The 21,587-nt window shown below is 45.4% G+C and overlaps 1 protein-coding gene across 1 annotated transcript in view; it reads right to left on the reverse strand.

The window, feature by feature from the left end:
• The window catches only part of LOC147961425 (anthocyanin 3'-O-beta-glucosyltransferase-like), a 52,646-nt gene that overhangs the window by 8,145 nt on the left and 22,914 nt on the right, over nt 1–21,587 (reverse strand). The window contains exon 4 of the mRNA XM_087533807.1: nt 7,917–7,927. Coding sequence (XP_087389933.1) covers nt 7,917–7,927 — 11 coding nt within the window. The remainder of the gene's footprint in view (nt 1–7,916; nt 7,928–21,587) is intronic.

Here is a 21,587-nt window from a genome sequence, read left to right on the forward strand (position 1 = left end):
AATGAATAACCGTATTGCAATAAACATGATCAAATCATATTCATGCATAACGCAAACACCAAATAACACTTATTTAGGTTCAACACTAATGCCAAAAGTATAGGGAGTGTGCGATGATGATCATATCAATCTTGGAACCACTTCCAACACACATCGTCACTTCACCCTTAACTAGTCTATGTTCATTCTGCAACTCCCGTTTCGAGTTACTACTCTTAGCAACTGAACCAGTATCAAATACCAAGGGGTTGCTATGAACACTAGTAAAATACACATCAATAATCTGTATATCAAATATACCTTTGTTCACTTTGCCATCCTTCTTATCCGCCAAATACTTGGGGCAGTTCCGCTTCCAGTGACCAGTCCCTTTGCAGTAGAAGCACTTAGTATCAGGCTTAGGACCAGACTTGGGCTTCTTCACTTGAGCAGCAACTTGTTTGCCGTTCTTCTTGAAGTTCCCCTTCTTCCATTTGACCTTTTCTTGAAACTAGTGGTCTTGTCTACCATCAACACTTGATATTTTTCTTGATTTCTACCTTCGTCAATTTCAGCATTACGAAGAGCTTGGGGATCGTTTCCGTTATCCTTTGCATATTATAGTTCATCACGAAGTTCTACTAACTTGGTGATGGTGACTAGAGAATTCTGTCCATCACTATTTTATCTGGAAGATTAACTCCCACTTGATTCAAGCGATTGTAGTACCCAGACAATCTGAGTACATGCTCACTGCTTGAGCTATTCTCCTCCATCTTTTAGCTATAGAACTTGTTGGAGACTTCATATCTCTCAACTCGGGTATTTGCTTGAAATATTAACTTCAACTCCTGGAACATCTCATATGGTCCTTGACGTTCAAAACGTCTTTGAAGTCCCGATTCTAAGACGTTTAAGCATGGTGCACTAAACTATCAAGTAGTCATCATATTGAGCTAGCCAAATGTTCATAACATTTGCATCTGCTCCTGCAATAGCTTTTGTCACCTAGCGGTGCATCAAAGACATAATTTTTCTGGGCAGCAATGAGGATAAACCTCAGATCACAGATCCAATCCGCATCATTGCTACTAACATCTTTCAACTTAGTTTTCTCTAGGAACATATCAAAAATAAAATAGGGGAGCTAAACGCGAGCTATTGATCTACAACATAGATATGCTAATACTACCAGGACTAAGTTCATGATAAATTAAAGTTCAATTAATCATATTACTTAAGAACTCCCACTTAGATAGACATCCCTCTAATCCTCCAAGTGATCATGTGATCCAAATCAACTAAACCATGTCCGATCATCACGTGAGATGGAGTAGTTTCAATGGTGAACATCACTATGTTGATCATATCTACTATATGATTCACGCTCGACCTTTCGGTCTCCGTGTTCCGAGGCCATATCTGTTATATGCTAGGCTCATCAAGTTTAACCTGAGTATTCCGCATGTGCAACTGTTTTGCACCCGTTGTATTTAAACGTAGAGCCTATCACACCCGATCATCACGTGGTGTCTCAGCACGAAGAACTTTCGCAACGGTGCATACTCAGGGAGAACAATTGTACCTTGATAATTAGTGAGAGATCATCTTATAAAGCTACCGTCAAACTAAGCAAAATAAGATGTATAAAAGATAAACATCACATGCAATCAAAATATGTGACATGATATGGCCATCATCATCTTGTGCCTTTGATCTCCATCTCCAAAGTATCGTCATGATTTCCATTGTCACCGGCATGACACCATGATCTCCATCATCTTGATCTATATCAATGTGTCGTCACATGGTTGTCTCACCAACAATTTCTCTTGCAACTATTGCTATCGCATAGCGATAAAGTAAAGCAATTATTTGGTGCTTGCATCTTATGCAATAGAGAGATAACCATAAGGCTTTTGCCTGTTGCCAGTAACTTCAACAAAACATGATCATCTCATACAATAACTTATATCTCATCACGTCTTGACCATATCACATCACAACATGCCCTGCAAAAACAAGTTAGACGTCCTCTACTTTGTTGTTGCAAGTTTTACGTGGCTGCTACGGGCTGAGCAAGAACCGTTCTTAACTACGCATCAAAACCACAACAATAGTTTGTCAAGTTGGTGCTGTTTTAACCTTCGCAAGGACCGGGCGTAGCCACACTCGGTTCAACTAAAGTTGGAGAAACTAACACCCGCCAGCCACCTGTGTGCAAAGCACGTCGGTAGAACCAGTCTCGCGTAAGCGTACGTGTAATGTCGGTCCGGGCCGCTTCATCCAACAATACCGCCGAACCAAAGTGTGACATGCTGGTAAGCAATATGACTTATATCGCCCAGAACTCACTTGTGTTCTACTCGTGCACAACATCAACGCATAAAACCTAGGCTCTGAAGCCACTGTTGGGGAATGTAGTAATTTCAAAAATTTCCTACGCACACGCAAGATCATGGTGATGCATAGCAACGAGAGGGGAGAGTGTTGTCTTCGTACCCTCGTAGACCGATAGCGGAAGCGTTATGACAACGCGGTTGATGTAGTCGTACGTCTTCATGGCCCGACCGATCAAGCACCGAAACTACGGCACCTCCGAGTTGTAGCACACGGTCAGCTCGATGACGATCCCCGGACTCCGATCCAGCAAAGTGTCGGGGAAGAGTTCCATCAGCACGATGGCGTGGTGACGATCTTGATGTTCTACTGTTGCAGGGCTTCGCCTAAGCACCACTACAATATTATCAAGGACTATGGTGGAGGGGGGCACCACACACGGCTAAGAGAACGATCTTGAAGATCAACTTGTGTGTCTAGAGGTGCCCCCTGCCCCCGTATATAAAGGAGAAAGGGGGGTGCGGCCGGCCCTAGGAGGAGGCGCGCAGGAGGAGTCCTACTCCTACCGGGAGTAGGACTCCCCCCTTTCCCTAGTTGGATTAGGACTTGGGGGGAACGAGGAGAGGGAAGAAAGGAAAGGGGGGGTGCCGCCCCCCTCGTTGTCCAATTCGGACTTGGGGGGGAAGGGGCGCGCGGCAGCCCCTAGGCCTCCTCTCCTCTTCCTCCACTAGGCCCATTAAGGCCCATTAGGTTACCAGGGGGTTCCGGTAACCTCCTAGTACTCCGGTAAAATGCCGATTTCACCCAGAACACTTCCGATGTCCAAACATAGGCTTCCAATATATCAATATTTATGTCTCGACCATTTCGAGACTCCTCGTCATGTCCGTGATCACATCCGGGACTCCGAACAAACTTCGGTATATCAAAATATATAAACTCATAATGAAACTGTCATCGGAACGTTAAGCGTGCGGACCCTACTGGTTCGAGAACAATGTAGACATGACCAAGACATGTCTCCGGTCAATAACCAATAGCGGAACCTGGATGCTCATATTGGCTCCCACATATTCTACGAAGATCTTTATCGGTCAGACTGCATAACAACATACGTTGTTCCCTTTGTCATCGGTATGTTACTTGCCCGAGATTCGATCGTCGGTATCTCTATACCTAGTTCAATCTCGTTACAGGCAAGTCTCTTTACTCGTTTTGTAATGCATCATCTCGCAGCTAACTCATTAGTTGCAATGCTTGCAAGGCTTATGTGATGTGCATTACCGAGAGGGCCCAGAGATACCTCTCCGACAATCGGAGTGACAAATCCTAATCTCGAAATACGCCAACCCAACATGTACCTTTGGAGACACCTGTAGAGCTCCTTTATAATCACTCAGTTACGTGGTGACGTTTGGTAGCACACAAAGTGTTCCTCCGGCAAACGGGAGTTGCATAATCTCATAGTCATAGGAACATGTATAAGTCATGAAGAAAGCAATAACAACATAGTAAACGATCGGGTGCTAAGCTAATGGAATGGGTCATGTTAATCACATCATTCTCCTAATGATGTGATCCCGTTAATCAAATGATAACACATGTCTATGGTTAGGAAACATAACCATCTTCGATTAACGAGCTAGTCAAGTAGAGGCATACTAGTGACGTTTAGTTTGTCTATGTATTCACACAAGTATTATGTTTCCGGTTAATACAATTCTAGCATGAATAATAAACATTTATCATGATATAAGGAAATAAAATAATAACTTTATTATTTCCTCTAGGGCATATTTCCTTCAACAAAGTATTTAAATCATGCACAACCCCGATGACAAGCCAAGCAATTGTTTCATACTCTAACTTTTTCAAAACTTTTTCAATCTTCACGCAATACATGAGCATGAGCCATGGATATAGCACTATAGGTGGAATAGAACGGTGGTTGTGGAGAAGACAAAAAGGAGAAGATAGTCTCACATCAACTAGGCGTATCAACGGGCTATGGAGATGCCCATCAATAGATATCAATGTGAGTGAGTAGGGATTGCCATGCAACGGATGCACTAGAGCTATAAGTATATGAAAGCTCAAAAAGAAACTAAGTGGGTGTGCCTCCAACTTGCTTGCTCATGAAGACCTAGGGCAATTTGAGGAACCCCATCATTGGAATATACAAGCCAAGTTCTATAATGAAAGATTCTCACTAGTATATGAAAGTGATAACATGAGAGACTCTCTACTATGAAGATCATGGTGCTACTTTGAAGCACAACTGTGGTAAAAGGATAGTAACATTGTCCCTTCTCTCTTTTTCTCTCATTTTTTTATTCGGGCCTTTTCTATTTTTTTATGGCCTATTTTATTTCTCTTTTTATTTGGGCTTCTTTGGCCTCTTTTATTTATTTTTCGTCCAGAGTCTCATCCCGACTTATGGGGGAATCATAGTCTCCATCGTTCTTTCCTCACTTGGGACAATGCTCTAAAAATGATGATCATCACACTTTTATTTTTCTTACAACTCAACAATTACAACTCGATACTTAGAACAAAATATGACTCTATATGAATGCCTCCGGCGGTGTACCGGGATATGCAGTATGATAGTGATGAATGTGTCATGATAAACGGAACGGTGGAAAGTTGCATGGCAATATATCTCAGAATGGCTATGGAAATGCCATAATAGGTAGGTATGGTGGCTGTTTTGAGGAAGGTATATGGTGGGTGTATGATACCGGCGAAAGGTGCGCGGTATTAGAGAGTCTAGCAAAGGTGGAAGGGTGAGAGTGCGTATAATCCATGGACTCAACATTAGTCATAAAAAACTCATATACTTATTGCAAAAATCTAGAAGTTATCAAAGCAAAGTATTACGCGCATGCTCCTAGGGGGATAGATTGGTAGGAAAAGACCATCGCTCGTCCCCGACCGCCACTCATAAGGAAAACAATCAATAAATAAATCATGCTCCGACTTCATCACATAACGGTTCACCATACGTGCATGCTACGGGAATCACAAACTTTAACACAAGTATTCTTTAAATTAACAACTACTCAACTAGAATGACTCTAATATTATCACCTCCATATCTCAAAACAATTATCATGGTTCAATCTTTTCTTAGTATTCAACATACTCAAAAGAAAGTTTCACAAATCTTGAATACCAAGCATATTATTATTAAGCAAATACCATGCTATTAAGAGACTCTCAAAATAATTTAAGTGAAGCATGAGAGATCAATAGTTTCTTTAAAACGAATCCACCACCGTGCTCTAAAAGATCTAAGTGAAGCACACAGAGCAAAACTACATAGCTCAAAACATATAAGTGAAGCACATAGAGTAAAATTATAACGCTCAAAAGATATAAGTGAAGCACATAGAGCAAAACTACATAGCTCAAAAGATATAAGTGAAGCACATAGAGTATTCTATCAAATTTTAATTCATGTATGGCTCTCTCAAAAGGTGTGTACAGCAAGGATGATTGTGGCATACTAAAACACAAAGACACAAATAAAATAAGACGGTCCAAGAAAAACACATATCATGTTGGTGAATAAAAATATAGCTCCAAGTAAATTACCGATGGAAGTGGACGAAAGAGGGGATGCCTTCCGGGGCATCCCCAAGCTTTGACTTTTTGGTGTCCTTGGATTATCTTGGGGGTGCCATGGGCATCCCCAAGCTTAGGATCTTTCCACTCCTTGTTCCATAATCCATCAAAAGAATTCACCCAAAACTTGAAAACTTCACAACACAAAACTTAAAGTAGAAAACTCGTGAGCTCCGTTAGCGAAAGAAAACAAAAAAAACACTTCAAGGTACTGTAATGAACTCATTATTTATTTATATTGGTGTTAATCCTACTGTATTCCAACTTCTCTATGGATTATAAACTATTTTACTAGCCATAGATTCATCAAAATAAGCAAACAACACAGGAAAAACAGAATCTGTCAAAAACAGAACAGTCTGTAGTAATCTGTAGCTAGCGCAAGATATGGAACCCCAAAAATTCTAAAATAATTTTCTGGACGTGAGGAATTTATCTATTAATCATCTGCCAAAATAATTAACTAAATAGCGCTCTTCAAATAAAAATGACAGCAGTTCTCGTGAGTGCTAAAGTTTCTGTTTTTTACAGCAAGTTCAACAAGACTTTCCCCAAGTCTTCCCAGCGGTTCTACTTGGCACAAACACTAATTAAACACAAAAACAAAACCAAAAAAGAGGCTAAATAAACTACTTATTACTAAACAGGAGAAAAAAGCAAGGAATGAAAATAAAATTGGGTTGCCTCCCAACAAGCGCTATCGTTTAACGCCCCTAGCTAGGCATAAAAGCGAGGATAGATCTAGGTATTGCCATCTTTGGTAGGCAATTCTTCGATGAGGCATCTATTTCCCTTAGGAATTTCTTTCTTTCTAGTGATTATCAAACTTTTAGGCACAAGATCGAAAAATTCATTTGTAGCAATTGGTTCCTTAATGATAGCAAAAAAGATTGGGATGAATACTTATAGATTGAAGATCAGCAGTTTCTTTACTAGATGATTCACCCTTATTTTTAGGAACATACATAAGCTTGGAAATTTTAGTAGGAGGACTTGGAGTATTCTTTACGGAAGAAAAAGCGGTTCCCAAGTTTGTAATGATACCCTCAAGTTTATCAATTCTAGTAGAATCTAAGTTTATCTTCTCATTAACTATGGGTTCCTTTTCCTTAATATTTTTCAAAGTCATTCCTACCTTAGATCCATATTGGGTAATTTGATTGTGGATCTTTTTATCTAGATTTTCAATTAATTCAATAGTAGCAACTTTATTTTCAATAATTTCAAGTCTTTGCATAACATGCTCCAAAGTTAACATGGTTCCATTAACCAAAAGAGGTGGTGAGCCAAATAAATCTAACATAGCATTAGAAGAATCAAAAGTATGGCTACCCAAGAACTTCCCTCCGGTAATGGTATCAAGGATATATCTATACCAAGGATTAACACCTACATAAAAATTGCGGAGAAGAACTGAAGTAGATTGCTTCCTGGTAGATCTATTTTGAGCATTGCAAATTCTATACCAAGCATCCTTTAGATTTTCTCCCTCCCTTTGTTTAAAATTTGGAACTTCATTCTCGGGAGACAACGGAGAAGATATGAGACTAGCCATGACGACAAGCAAGCGAGAAAAAGGCAAATGGAGAAAGAGAAGGAGAAGGAGATTGTGAAAGAGAGGGCGAATAAAACGGCAAGGGTGAAGTGGGGGAGAGGAAAACGAGAGGCAAATGGCAAATAATGTAATGCGAGAGATAGGGATTGTGATGGGTACTTGGTATGTTGACTTTTGCGTAGACTCCCCGGCAACAGCACCAGAAATTCTTCTTGCTACCTCTTGAGCTTGCGTTGGATTTCCCCGAAGAGGAAGGGATGATGCAGTAGAGTAGCATAAGTATTTCCCTCAGTTTTTGAGAACCAAGGTATCAATCCAGTACGAGGCCACGCTCAAGTCCCTCATACCTGCACAAAACGATAGCTACTCGCAACCAACGCGATTAGGGGTTGTCAATCCCTTCACGGTCACTTACGAGAGTGAGACCTGATAGATATAATATTTTTGGTATTTTTGGTATAGAGATGCAAAGTAAAAAGTAAAGGCAAAGTAAAAAAGCAAAGCAAGATTAAAGTGATGGAGATTGATATGATAAGAATAGACCCGGGGGCCATAGGTTTCACTAGTGGCTTCTCTCAAGAGCATAAGTATTCTACGGTGGGTGAACAAATTACTGTTGAGCAATTGACATAATTGAGCATAGTTATGAGAATATCTAGGCATGATCATGTATATAGGCATCACGTCCGTGACAAGTAGACCGAAACAATTCTGCATCTACTACTATTACTCCACTCATCGACCGCTATCCAGCATGCATCTAGAGTATTAAGTTAAAAACAGAGTAACGCTTTAAGCAAGATGACATGATGTAGAGAGATAAATTCATGCAATATGAAATAAACCCCATCTTGTTATCCTCGATGGCAACGATACAATACGTGCCTTGCTGCCCCTTCTGACACTAGGAAAGGACACCACAAGATCGAACCCAAAGCTAAGCACTTCTCCCATGGCAAGAACTACCAATCTAGTTGGCCAAACCAAACGGATAGTTCGAAGAGACTTGCAAAGATAACCAATCATACATAAAAGAATTCAGAGAAGATTCAAATATTATTCATAGATAGACTTGATCATAAACCCACAATTCATCGGTCTCAACAAACACACCGCAAAAAGAAGAAGATTACATCGAATAGATCTCCACAAGAGAGGGGGAGAACTTTGTATTGAGATCCAAAAAGAGAGAAGAAGCCATCTAGCTACTAACTATGGACCCGAAGGTCTGAGGTAAACTACTCACACTTCATCGGAGAGGCTATGATGATGTAGAAGCCCTCCGTGATGACGGCCCTCTCCGGCGGAGCTCCGGAACAGGCCCCAAGATGGGATCTCGTGGATACAGAAAGTTGCGGTGGTGGAATTAGGTTTTTGGCTCTTCTTCTGATCGTTTGGGGGTACGTAGGTATATATAGGAGGAAGGAGTGCGTCGGTGGAGCACGGAGGGGCCCACGGGGCAGGGGGGCGCGCCCCCCACCCTCGTGACCACCTCTTTGACTCCTTGGAGTAGGGTCCAAGTCTCCTGGATCACGTTCGGTGAGAAAATCACGTTCCCAAAGGTTTTATTCAGTTTGGACTCCGTTTGATATTCTGTTTCTCCGAAATACTGAAATAGGCAAAAAACAGCAATTCTGGGCTGGGCCTCCGGTTAATAGGTTAGTCCCAAAAATAATATAAAAGTGGAAAATAAAGCCCAATATAGTCCAAAACAGTAGATAATATAGCATGGAGCAATCAAGAAATTATAGATACGTTGGAGACGTATCACGCCCCCTTGCACCTTCGTCGCCTGCCTGGGTCGCCAACCCCCGGCGCCATCCTTGGGCGGAGGCCCCGTGCGATGTCAGCTCTGCGGGTGTGAGAGGCATCTCGCCTCTAAGTGCCACAAGCGGTTTCAACAGAGCTTCCTGGGTATTGATAATGATGGAAAAGGTAATGAGCGTCAATTTGCCATGGCGGATATTGGCCCTCCTGCTGCTCATGTTGCCGCCAAGGGCAAGGATACACATGTCGAACACGGCTTTACACCGTCATTCCCGATTGATCCTGCGTGGTATATGGACACCGGTGCCACGAATCATATGACGAACGAGATCGACAAGTTGTCCACCCACCAGCCATACTATGGTCACGACAAGGTTCACACCGCCAACGGTGTAGGTATGCCCATCTCTCACATTGGTCAAACATCTCTCTTAACTAGTCATCCATCTAGGTAGCTTCATCTTCGTAATATTTTACGGGTCCCCTCGGTGACTCTTAGTCTGTTATCTGTTCCAAAGCTCACTCTTGATAACAATGTCCTATGTGAATTTCACCCGTTTGATCTTTTTGTTAAGGACCGAGCCACCCGGGAAATTCTGCTTAGTGGTCGCCTCAGCCATGGCCTATACCGCTTGGAGGATCCATCCGCCCCGCGCGTCTTCAGTGGTGTTCGTGTGTCGCCATCCAAGTGGCACTCTCGCCTTGGTCACCCTGCCACTCCCATAGTTCGCCATATACTTCACCGCCATGAGCTGCCTATCGAGTCTAGCAATAAGGAGATGTCCGTGTGTGATGCCTGTCAACAAGGCAAGAGTCATCAGTTACCATTTGTTTCTTCTACTCGTCAAGTAACGAGTCCTCTTGAACTTGTGTTTTATGATGTATGGGGTCCCGCCCAAACATCTGTGAGTGGTCACAACTATTATGGTAGCTTTATTGATGCCTATAGTCGCTTTACCTGGCTTTATCTTCTTAAGCGAAAATCTGATGTGTTTGATATATTCATTCAGTTTCAAGTGCATGTAGAACGTCTTCTCAAGCATAAAATTATCCATGTTCAGTCCGATTGGGGGGGGGGAGAATATCACAACCTCAACACTTTCTTTAATAAGCTTGGCATCTCTCATCGTTTATCATGTCCTCATACACATCAGCAGAACGACACTGTTGAGCGCAAGCATCGACATGTAGTTGAGACCGGACTCACACTCCTAGCTCACGCTTCTGTACCCTTTCGCTTTTGGAGCGATGCCTTTGCTACAACATGTTTTCTTATTAACCGACTACCTACGCATGTCCTTAATATGAAAACTCCTATTGAGCTCCTTTTACATGAAACTCCTGACTATAGCTTCTTTAAGGTGTTCAGGTGTGCATGTTGGCCCCATCTTCGTCCATATAATCATAGAAAGCTTGAATTTCGGTCTAAGAAATGTGTGTTTCTGGGTTATAGTTCTCTTCATTAAGGCTACAAGTGCCTTCATGTGCCAACAAATCGTGTCTACATATCCCAGGATGTTGTCTTTGATGAGAAAGTCTTCCCCTTTTCCGCCATGCCGCAGCAACCCGCCACACCTCCATCTATGCATTCATCTCCTATTATGCTTGGCCAATTTGAAGATGTTGCATATTCGCCTGTGTTGTTACCTAACCATGGTGCAGGTATTGGACATGGTGCTCGCCTGGAACTACTTCTGGATGCAACTGATGTGACGCACGTTGATCGGTCGGTGCACGTGCATGCACCGACTCCCGTCGTCGACCCCGTCTCTGGAGCCACGCCCGCCCATGCAACTGGACCGGCGCTGGCCTCCGTACCTGGGCCGGTGTCAGCCGAGGCCCGGCCCACACCAGACGAGGCACGGCCCACGTCTCTGACGGTCTCACCTGGGCGGCTCAAGCAGTCCTTGTCATCGTCTCCACGCCCGGCCTCGCCTCCGCCATCTCCTCCGTCACCCGCCCGTATGTCCCTGCCGCCCCTCTCACCTGGGTTGGCAGGGCCTACCATGGCCTCGCCTGAACTCTCGCCTGTGTTGGGGAACGTAGCAGAATTTTAAAATTTTATATGCATCACCAGGATCAATCTATGGAGTCATCTAGCAACGAGGGAGAGGGGAGTGCATCTACATACCCTTGTAGATCGCGCGCGGAAGCGTTCAAGAGAACGGGGTTGATGGAGTTGTACTCGTCGTGATCCAAATCACCGATGACCTAGCGCCGAACGGACGGCACCTCCGCGTTCAACACACGTACGGTTGGGAAGACGTCTCCTCCAACTTGATCCAGCAAGGGGGAAGGAGAGGTTGATGAAGATCCAGCAGCACGACGCGCGTGGTGGTGGAAGCAACGGTGATCTCGCCAGGGCTTCGCCAAGCACAGGGAGAGGGAGGAGTGTCACGGGAGGGAGAGGGAGAGGCCAGGGGCTAGGGTGCGGCTGCCCTCCCTCCCCCCCACTATATATAGGGTCCCTAGGGGGGCGCCGGCCCTAGGAGATCCAATCTCCAAGGGGGGGAGCCGCCCAAGGGGGTGGCTTGCCCCCCAAGCCAAGTGGGGCGCCCCCACCCCTAGGGTTTCCAACCCTAGGCGCAGGGGAAGGCCCAAGGGGGGCGCACCAGCCCACTAGGGCTGGTTCCCCACCCACTTCAGCCCATGGGGCCCTCCGGGATAGGTGGCCCCACCCGGTGGACCCCCGGGACCCTTCCGGTGGTCCCGGTACAATACCGAGTGCCCCGAAACTTTCCCGATGGCCGAAACTTGACTTCCTATATATAAATCTTCACCTACGGACCTTTCCGGAACTCCTCGTGACGTCCGGGATCTCATCCGGGACTCCGAATAACTTTCGGGTTACCGTATACTAATATCTCAACAACCCTAGTGTCACCGAACCTTAAGTGTGTAGACCCTACGGGTTCGGGAAACACGCATACATGACCGAGACGACTATCCGGTCAATAACCAACAGCGGGATCTGGATACCCATGTTGGCTCCCACATGCTCCTCGATGATCTCATCGGATGAACCACGATGTTGAGGATTCAATCAATCCGTATACAATTCCCTTTGTCAATCGGTACGTTACTTGCCCGAGACTCGATGGTCGGTATCCCAATACCTCGTTCAATCTCGTTACCGGCAAGTCACTTTACTCGTACCGTAATGCATGATCCCGTGATCAACCACTTGGTCACATTGAGCTCATTATGATGATGCATTACCGAGTGGGCCCAGAGATACCTCTCCGTCATACGGAGTGACAAATCCCAGTCTCGATTCGTGCCAACCCAACAAACACTTTCGGAGATACCTGTAGTGTACCTTTATAGTCACCCAGTTACGTTGTGACGTTTGGCACACCCAAAGCACTCCTACGGTATCCGGGAGTTGCACAATCTCATGGTCTAAGGAAATGATACTTGACATTCGGAAAAGCTATAGGAAACGAACTACACGATCTTTCAGCTATGCTTAGGATTGGGTCTTGTCCACCACATCATTCTCCTAATGATGTGATCCCGTTATCAATGACCTCCAATGTCCATAGTCGGGAAACCATGACTATCTTTTGATCAACGAGCTAGTCAACTAGAGGCTCACTAGGGACGTGTTGTGGTCTATGTATTCACACATGTATTATGATTTTCGGATAACACAATTATAGCATGAACAATAGACAATTATCACGAACAAAGAAATATAATAATAACCATTTTATTATTGCCTCTAGGGCATATTTCCAACAGTCTCCCACTTGCACTAGAGTCAATAGTCTAGTTACATTGTGTTGAATCGAACACCCATGCAGTTCTGGTGTTGATCATGTTTTGCTCTAGGGAGAGGTTTAGTCAACGGATCTGCCACATTCAGGTCCGTATGTACTGTACTAATATCTATGTCTCCATTTTGAACACTTTCACGAATGGAGTTGAAGTGACGCTTGATATGCCTGGTCTTCCTGTGAAACCTGGGCTCCTTGGCAAGGGCAATAGCTCCAGTGTTGTCACAGAAGAGAGTCATCGGGCCCGACGCATTGGGTATGACTCCTAGGTCGGTAATGAACTCCTTCACCCAGATTGCCTCTTGTGCTGCCTCCGAGGCTGCCATGTACTCCGCTTCACATGTAGATCCCGCCACAACACTTCACTTGCAACTGCACCAGCTTACTGCCCCACCATTCAAAATATACACGTATCCGGTTTGTGACTTAGAGTCATCAGATCTGTGTCGAAGCTAGCATCGACGTAACCCTTTATGACGAGCTCTTCGTCACCTCCATAAACGAGAAACATATCCTTAGTCCTTTTCAGGTACTTCAGGATATTCTTGACTGATGTCCAGTGTTCCATGCCGGGATTACTTTGGTACCTTCCTACCAAAATTATGGCAAGGTTTACATCAGGTCTAGTACACAGCATGGCATACATGATAGACCCTATGGGCGAGGCATAGGGGACGACACTCATCTTTTCTCTATCTTCTGCCGTGGTCGGGCATTGAGCCGTGCTCAATCTCGTACCTTGCAATACAGGCAAGAACCCCTTCTTTGATTCATCCATTTTGAACTTCTTCAATATCTTGTCAAGGTACGTACTCTGTGAAAGACCAATGAGGCGTCTCGATCTATCTCTATAGATCTTGATGCCTAATATATAAGCAGCTTCTCCAAGATCCTTCATTGAAAAACACTTGTTCAAGTAGGCCTTTATGCTTTCCAAGAATTCTATATCATTTCCCATCAATAGTATGTCATCCACATACAATATGAGAAATGCTACAGAGCTCCCACTCACTTTCTTGTAAATGCAGGCTTCTCCATAAGTCTGCATAAACCCAAACGCTTTGATCATTTCATCAAAACGAATGTTCCAACTCCGAGATGCTTGCACCATCCCATAAATCAAGCATTGGAGCTAGCACACCTTGTCAGCATTCTTAGGATCGACAAAACCTTCTGGCTGCATCATATACAATTTTTCCTTAAGGAAACCATTAAGGAATGTCGTTTTGACGTCCATTTGCCATATCTCATAATCATAGAATGCAGCAATTGCTAACATGATTCGGACGGACTTCAGCTTTGCTACGGGTGAAAAATTCTCATCGTAGTCAAACCCTTGAACTTGTCGATAACCCTTAGCGACAAGCCGAGCTTTATAGATGGTTACATTACCATCCGCGTCTGTCTTCTTCTTAAAGATCCATTTATTTTCTATGGCTCACCGATCAACGGGCAAGTCAGTCAAAGTCCATACTTCGTTTTCATACATGGATCCTATCTCGGATTTCATGGCTTCCAGCCATTTGTCGGAATCCGGGCCTGCCATCGCTTCTTCATAGTTCGAAGGTTCACCATTGTCTAACAACATGATTTCCAAGATAGGGTTGTCGTACCACTCTGGTGCGGAACGTGTCCTCGTGGACCTACGAAGTTCAGTAGCAACTTGATCTGAAGTTTCATGATCATCATCATTAACTTCCTCTCTAGTCGGTGCAGACACCTCACGAACATTTTCTTGAGCTGCGCCACTTACCGGGTCAAGAGGTAATACTTCATCAAGTTCTACTTTCCTCCCACTTATTTCTTACGAGAGAAACTCTTTCTCTAGAAAGGACCCATTCTTAGCAACAAAGATCTTGCCTTCGGATCTGAGGTAGAAGGTATACCCAATAGTTTCTTTAGGGTATCCTATGAAGACGCATTTTTCCGATTTGGGTTCGAGCTTTTAAGGTTGAAGTTTCTTTACGTAAGCATCGCATCCCCAAACTTTTAGAAATGATAGCTTAGGTTTCTTCCCAAACCATAATTCATACGGTGTCGTCTCAACGGATTTCGCGGAGCCCTATTTAAAGTGAATGCGGCAGTCTCTAAAGCATAGCCCCAAAATGACAGCGGTAGATCGGTAAGAGACATCATAGATCGCACCATATCCAATAGAGTGTGATTATGACATTCGGACACACCATTTCGCTAAGGTGTTCCAGGCGGCGTGAGTTGTGAAACTATTCCACATTTTCTTAAGTGCGTGCCAAATTCGTGACTCAAGTATTCTCCCCCACGATCTGATCGCAAGAACTTGATTTTCCTGTCACGTTGATTCTCAACCTCACTCTGAAATTCCTTGAACTTTTCAAAGGTCTTAGACTTGCGTTTCATTAAGTAGACATACCCATATCTACTCAATTCATCAGTGAGGGTGAGAACATAACGATAGCCACCGCGAGCCTCAACACTCATTGGACCGCACACATCAGTATGTATGATTTCCAATAAGTTGGTTGCTCACTCCATTGTTCCTGAGAACGAAGTCTTGGTCATTTTACCCATGAGGCATGGTTCACACGTGTCAAATGATTCGTAATCAAGAGACTCCAAAATTCCATCGGCATGGAGCTTCTTCATGCGTTTGACACCTATGTGACCAAGGCGGCAGTAACACAAGTATGTGGGACTATCATTATCAACCTTACATCTTTTGGTATTCACACTATGAATATGTGTAACATTACACTCGAGATTCATTAAGAATAAACCATTCACCAGTGGAGCATGACCATAAAACATATCTCTCATATAAATAGAACAACCATTATTCTCGGATTTAAATGAGTAGCCATCTCGAATTAAACGAGATCCTGATACAATGTTCATGCTCAAAGCTGGCACTAAATAACAATTATTGAGGCTTAAAACTAATCCCGTAGGTAAATGTAGAGGTAGCGTGCCGACGGCGATCACATCGACCTTGGAACCATTCCCGACGCGCATCGTCACCTCGTCCTTCGCTAGTCTCCGCTTATTCCGCTGCTCCTGCTTTGAGTTACAAATGTGAGCAACCGCACCGTATCAAATACCCAGGAGCTACTACGAGTACTGGTAAGGTACACATCAATTACATGTATATCACATATACCTTTAGTGTTGCCGGCCTTCTTGTCCGCTAAGTATTTGGGGCAGTTCTGCTTCCAGTGACCACTTCCCTTGCAGTAAAAACACTCAGTCTCGGGCTTGGGTCCATTCTTTGGCTTCTTCCGGGCAGCTTGCTTACCGGGTGCGGCAACTCCCTTGACGTCCTTCTTAAAGTTCTTCTTACCCTTGCCTTTCTTGGACTTAGTGGTTTTATTCACCATTAACACTTGATGTTCCTTTTGGATTTCCACCTCTGCTGATTTCAGCATTGAATATACCTCAGGAATGGTCTTTTCCATCCCCTGCATATTGAAGTTCATCACAAAGCTCTTGTAGCTCGGTGGAAGCGACTGAAGGATTCTGTCAATGACCGCGTCATCCGGGAGATTAACTCCCAGCTGAGTCAAGCGGTTATGCAACCTAGACATTTTGAGTATGTGCTCACTGACAGAACTATTTTCCTCCATCTTACAGCTGAAGAACTTGTCGGAGACTTCATATCTCTTGACCCGGCCATGAGCTTGGAAAACCATTTTCAGCTCTTCGAACATCGCATATGCTCCGTGTCTCTCAAAACGCTTTTGGAGCCCCGGTTCTAAGCTGTAAAGCATGCCACACTGAACGAGGGAGTAATCATCAGCACGTGCCTGCCAAGCCTTCATAACGTCTTGGTTCTCTGGGATGGGTGCGTCACCTAGCGGTGCTTCTAGGACATAATCTTTCTTGGCAGCTATGAGGATGATGCTCAGGTTCCGGACCCAGTCCATATAGTTGCTGCCATCACCTTTCAGCTTGGTTTTCTCTAGGAACGCGTTGAAGTTGAGGGCAACATTAGCATGGGCCATTTGATCTACAAGACATAGTGTAAAGATTTTAGACTAAGTTCATGATAATTAAGTTCATCTAATCAAATTATTCAATGAACTCCCACTCAGATAGACATCCCTCTAGTCATCTAAGTGAAACATGATCCGAGTCAACTAGGCCGTGTCCGATCATCACGTGAGACGGACTAGTCAACATCGGTGAACATCTTCATGTTGATCGTATCTTCTATACGACTCATGCTCGACCTTTCGGTCTTCTGTGTTCCGAGGCCATGTCTGTACATGCTAGGCTCGTCAAGTCAACCTAAGTGTATTGCGTGTGTAAATCTGGCTTACACCCGTTGTATTCGAACGTTAGAATCTATCACACCCGATCATCACTTGGTGCTTCGAAACAACGAACCTTCGCAACGGTGCATAGTTAGGGGGAACACTTTCTTGAAATTATTACGAGGGATCATCTTATTTAAGCTACCGTCGTTCTAAGCAAATAAGATGTAAAACATGATAAACATCACATGCAATCAAATAGTGACATGATATGGCCAATATCATTTGCTCCTTTTGATCTCCATCTTCGGGGCTTCATGATCATCGTTGTCACCGGCATGACACCATGATCTCCATCATCATGATCTCCATCATCGTGTCTTCTTGAAGTTGTCTCGTCGTCTATTACTTCTACTACTACGGCTAACGCTTTAGCAATAAAGTAAAGTAATTACATGACGTTTATGTTGACACGCAGGTCATAAATAAATTAAGACAACTCCTATGGCTCCTGCCGGTTGTCATACTCATTGACATGCAAGTCGTGATTTCTATTACAAGAACATGATCAATCTCATACATCACATATATCATTCATCACATCCTTTTGGCCATATCACATGACACAGCACATGCTGCAAAACAAGTTAGACGTCCTCTAATTGTTGTTGCAAGTTTTTACATGGCTGCTATAGGTTTCTAGCAAGAACGTTTCTTACCTACGCCAAAACCACAACGTGATATGCCAATTTCTATTTACCCTTCATAAGGACACTTTTCATCGAACCCGATCGGACTAAAGTGGGAGAGACAGACACCCGCCAGCCACCTTATGCAACTAGTGCATGTCAATCGGTGGAACCAGTCTCACGTAAGCGTACGTGTAAGGTCGGTCCGGGCCGCTTCATCCCACGATGCCACCGAATCAAGATAAGACTAGTAACGGCAGGCAAATTGACAATATCGACGCCCACAACTGCTTTGTGTTCTACTCGTGCATAGAAACTACACATAGACCTAGCTCATGATGCCACTATTAGGGATTGTAGTAGAATTTTAAAATTTTCTATGCATCACCAAGATCAATCTATGGAGTCATCTAGCAACGAGGGAGAGGGGAGTGCATCTACATACCCTTGTAGATCGCGCGCGAAAGCGTTCAAGAGAACGGGGTTGATGGAGTCATACTCGTCGTGATCCAAATCACCGATGACCTAGCGCCGAACGGACGGCACCTCCGCGTTCAACACACGTACGGTTGGGAAGAAGTCTCCTCCAACTTGATCCAGCAAGGGGGAAGGAGAGGTTGATGAAGATCCAGCAGCACGACGGCGTGGTGGTGGAAGCAACGGTGATCTCGGCAGGGCTTCGTCAAGCACAGGGAGAGGAAGGAGTGTCACGGGAGGGAGAGGGAGAGGCCAGGGGCTAGGATGCGGCTGCCCTCCCTCCCCCCCACTATATATAGGGTCCCTAGGGGGGGCGGCGGCCAAGGGGGTGGCATGCCCCCCAAGCCAAGTGGGGCGCCCCCCACCCCTAGGGTTTCCAACCCTAGGCGCAGGGGAAGGCCCAAGGCGGGCGCACCAGCCCACTAGGGCTGGTTCCCCTCCCACTTCAGCCCATGAGGCCCTCCGGGATAGGTGGCCCCACCCGGTGGACCCCCGAGACCCTTCCGGTGGTCCCGGTACAATACCGAGTGCCCCCGAAACTTTCCCGATGGCCGAAACTTGAATTCCTATATATAAATCTTCATCTCCGGACCATTCTGGAACTCCTCGTGACGTCCAGGATCTCATCTGGGACTCCGAACAACTTTCGGGTTACCGTATACTAATATCTCAACAACCCTAGCGTCACCGAACCTAAGTGTGTAGACCCTACGGGTTCGGGAGACACGCAGACATGACAGAGACGACTATCCGGTCAATAACCAACAGCGGGATCTGGATACCCATGTTGGCTCCCACATGCTCCTCGATGATCTCATTGGATGAACCGCGATGTCGAGTGTCGGTGTCAAAACCGGCGGATCTCGGGTAGGGGGTCCCGAACTGTGCGTCTAGGCCGGATGGTAACAGGAGGCAGGGGACACGAAGTTTTACCCAGGTTCGGGCCCTCTTGATGGAGGTAAAACCCTACGTCCTGCTTGATTAATATTGATGATATGGGTAGTACAAGAGTAGATCTACCACGAGATCGGAGAGGCTAAACCCTAGAAGCTAGCCTATGGTATGATTGTTGTTCTGTATGTTGTCCTACAGACTAAAATCCTCCGGTTTATATAGACACCGGAGAGGGTTAGGGTTACACAAAGTCGGTTACAATGGTAGGAGATCTACATATCCGTATTGCCAAGCTTGCCTTCCACGCCAAGGAAAGTCCCTTCCGGACACGGGACGAAGTCTTCAATCTTGTATCTTCATAGTCCATGAGTCCGGCTGAAGGTATAGTCCGGCCATCCGGACACCCCCTAATCCAGGACTCCCTCAGTAGCCCCTGAACCAGGCTTCAATGACAACGAGTCCGGCGCGCAGATTGTCTTCGGCATTGCAAGGCGGATTCCTCCTCCAAGTATTTTATAGAAGATTTTGAACACAAATATAGTGTCCGGCTCTGCAAAATAAGTTTCCACATATTGCCATAGAGAGAATAATATTTACACAAATCTAATCTGCTGACGTACTCCGTAGTGTGACACACCACGGCCAAGCCTTTATCCGAGTCGTTTCATTATCCCACCTCAGCGCGTCATGCGAGGCGGTTTCCTTGGCACGTCTTGTTAAAGCAGAGATCGTGTCCCCTTATTCCGGGATTCTCATCAATACGGGCGTGGTTAACCCAACCGCTTCTAGGACTCCTAGATTATAGGCAAGTCCAAACGGACACAAAGAGGACGCTTGATATTCACCCTCTTTATAAAGGGACAAGGCTTTTATTTTTCCCTCCTGTGCTCAATCGAATCCTTCCCCCACCTCAAGCTCAAACGCCCAAAGCTCAGGTCAGGTGCTCCGAACCTTCAGTCATGTCCAGATCTAGCCATCAAGGCCGATGGGTGCCTTCCTCCATCACGGAAGAAGACATCAAAAAGTTGAGGGAGGCCAGATATCTGACCGCCGAGATCTTGCATCGGCTGCCTCCTCAAGGGCAGGCCGTCCCCACCCCCGAACCCAACGAAAACGTCGTGTTCGTTTCCCACTTCCTCCGAGGTCTAGGCCTTGCTCTGGATCCTTTCGTTAGGGGTTTCATGTTTTATTACAGGCTAGACTTCCATGATCTAGCTCCGGACTCCTTTCTTCATATCACGACATTTATTGTCGTGTGCGAGGCCTTCCTCCGGGTTACCCCTCACTTTAGCCTATGGCTCAAGACCTTTGAAGTAAAGCGAAGATGATCGAGGGGCAACATGCAGCATGTGGAGGTGCCTCAATACGCAAGATGACGGGAGCTCTGTGGCCCAAAGGTTCCATCCCAGAGGTGTCTGAATTGTGGCAATAGGAGTGGTTCTACATCACGGCTCCTAGAAGTGCCAAGTGGGCGGCCGCCCCTATTTTTCGCTCGGGCCCTCCACCACAACTGATGTCATGGATCAATAGAGGTCTGAGCTAGGGTCCAGCCAAGGACGTGCCTATACTGCAAAGCCACATTCGAGATCTCTTCAATGGAGATTTCAGTTTGGTTGCGGTAATACAAGTTATGCTGGTTCGTCAAGTCCAGCCTTGCAAACGCCGGCCTCTTCGCCTGGGGGAGTTCAATCCCGAGGGACCGCGTGCCATTCAAAATTTTCTCGGCCTGACGCACGAGGAGATGTACAAGTCATTCTTCGGACCTCAGGTGGAGTGTCCGGAAATCACCAAGGACGTGGGCCTGAGTAGTAACCGCGCTGCCGAACAGGTAAGGCATCTTCCGGCCGAACATACTATCTCTCCTTGTTACAAAGTTATTTCTGAGAGTTCGCTTTTTGACCAGGACTGGCTAACAAAGGCGAAGTTGATTTGGTGTTCGCCCCCCCTCCCTGAGGGTTTGGAAAATCCGGTATTGGAAAAGATGTTCCAGACCGCACCTTGCCCGGAGCCCTTGAAGGAAGATACTGTGGAGGATAACACGGGCGGACGCGGGCCCCCAACGCTGCCCATTCTAACCGAGGGAGCGAGCGTCTCCATGAAGGAAGACGACCAGAAGAGGAAAAGGACTGCGCCCGGGGATTCGGAAGCCGAAGCTTCCAAACGGGAGAAGAAGTCTCCCACAGAGGGTCCTACCTTGGGGGGCGTTGTTGCCGCACAAAGTCTGCGGGGAGATCAATTCTCCGGCGAGTCGTAA

The sequence above is a fragment of the Triticum urartu genome, chromosome 7A (genome assembly GCF_056163025.1).
Source record: "Triticum urartu cultivar PI428250 chromosome 7A, HENAU_Tu73, whole genome shotgun sequence".
In the NCBI taxonomy this organism is placed as follows: domain Eukaryota; kingdom Viridiplantae; phylum Streptophyta; class Magnoliopsida; order Poales; family Poaceae; genus Triticum; species Triticum urartu.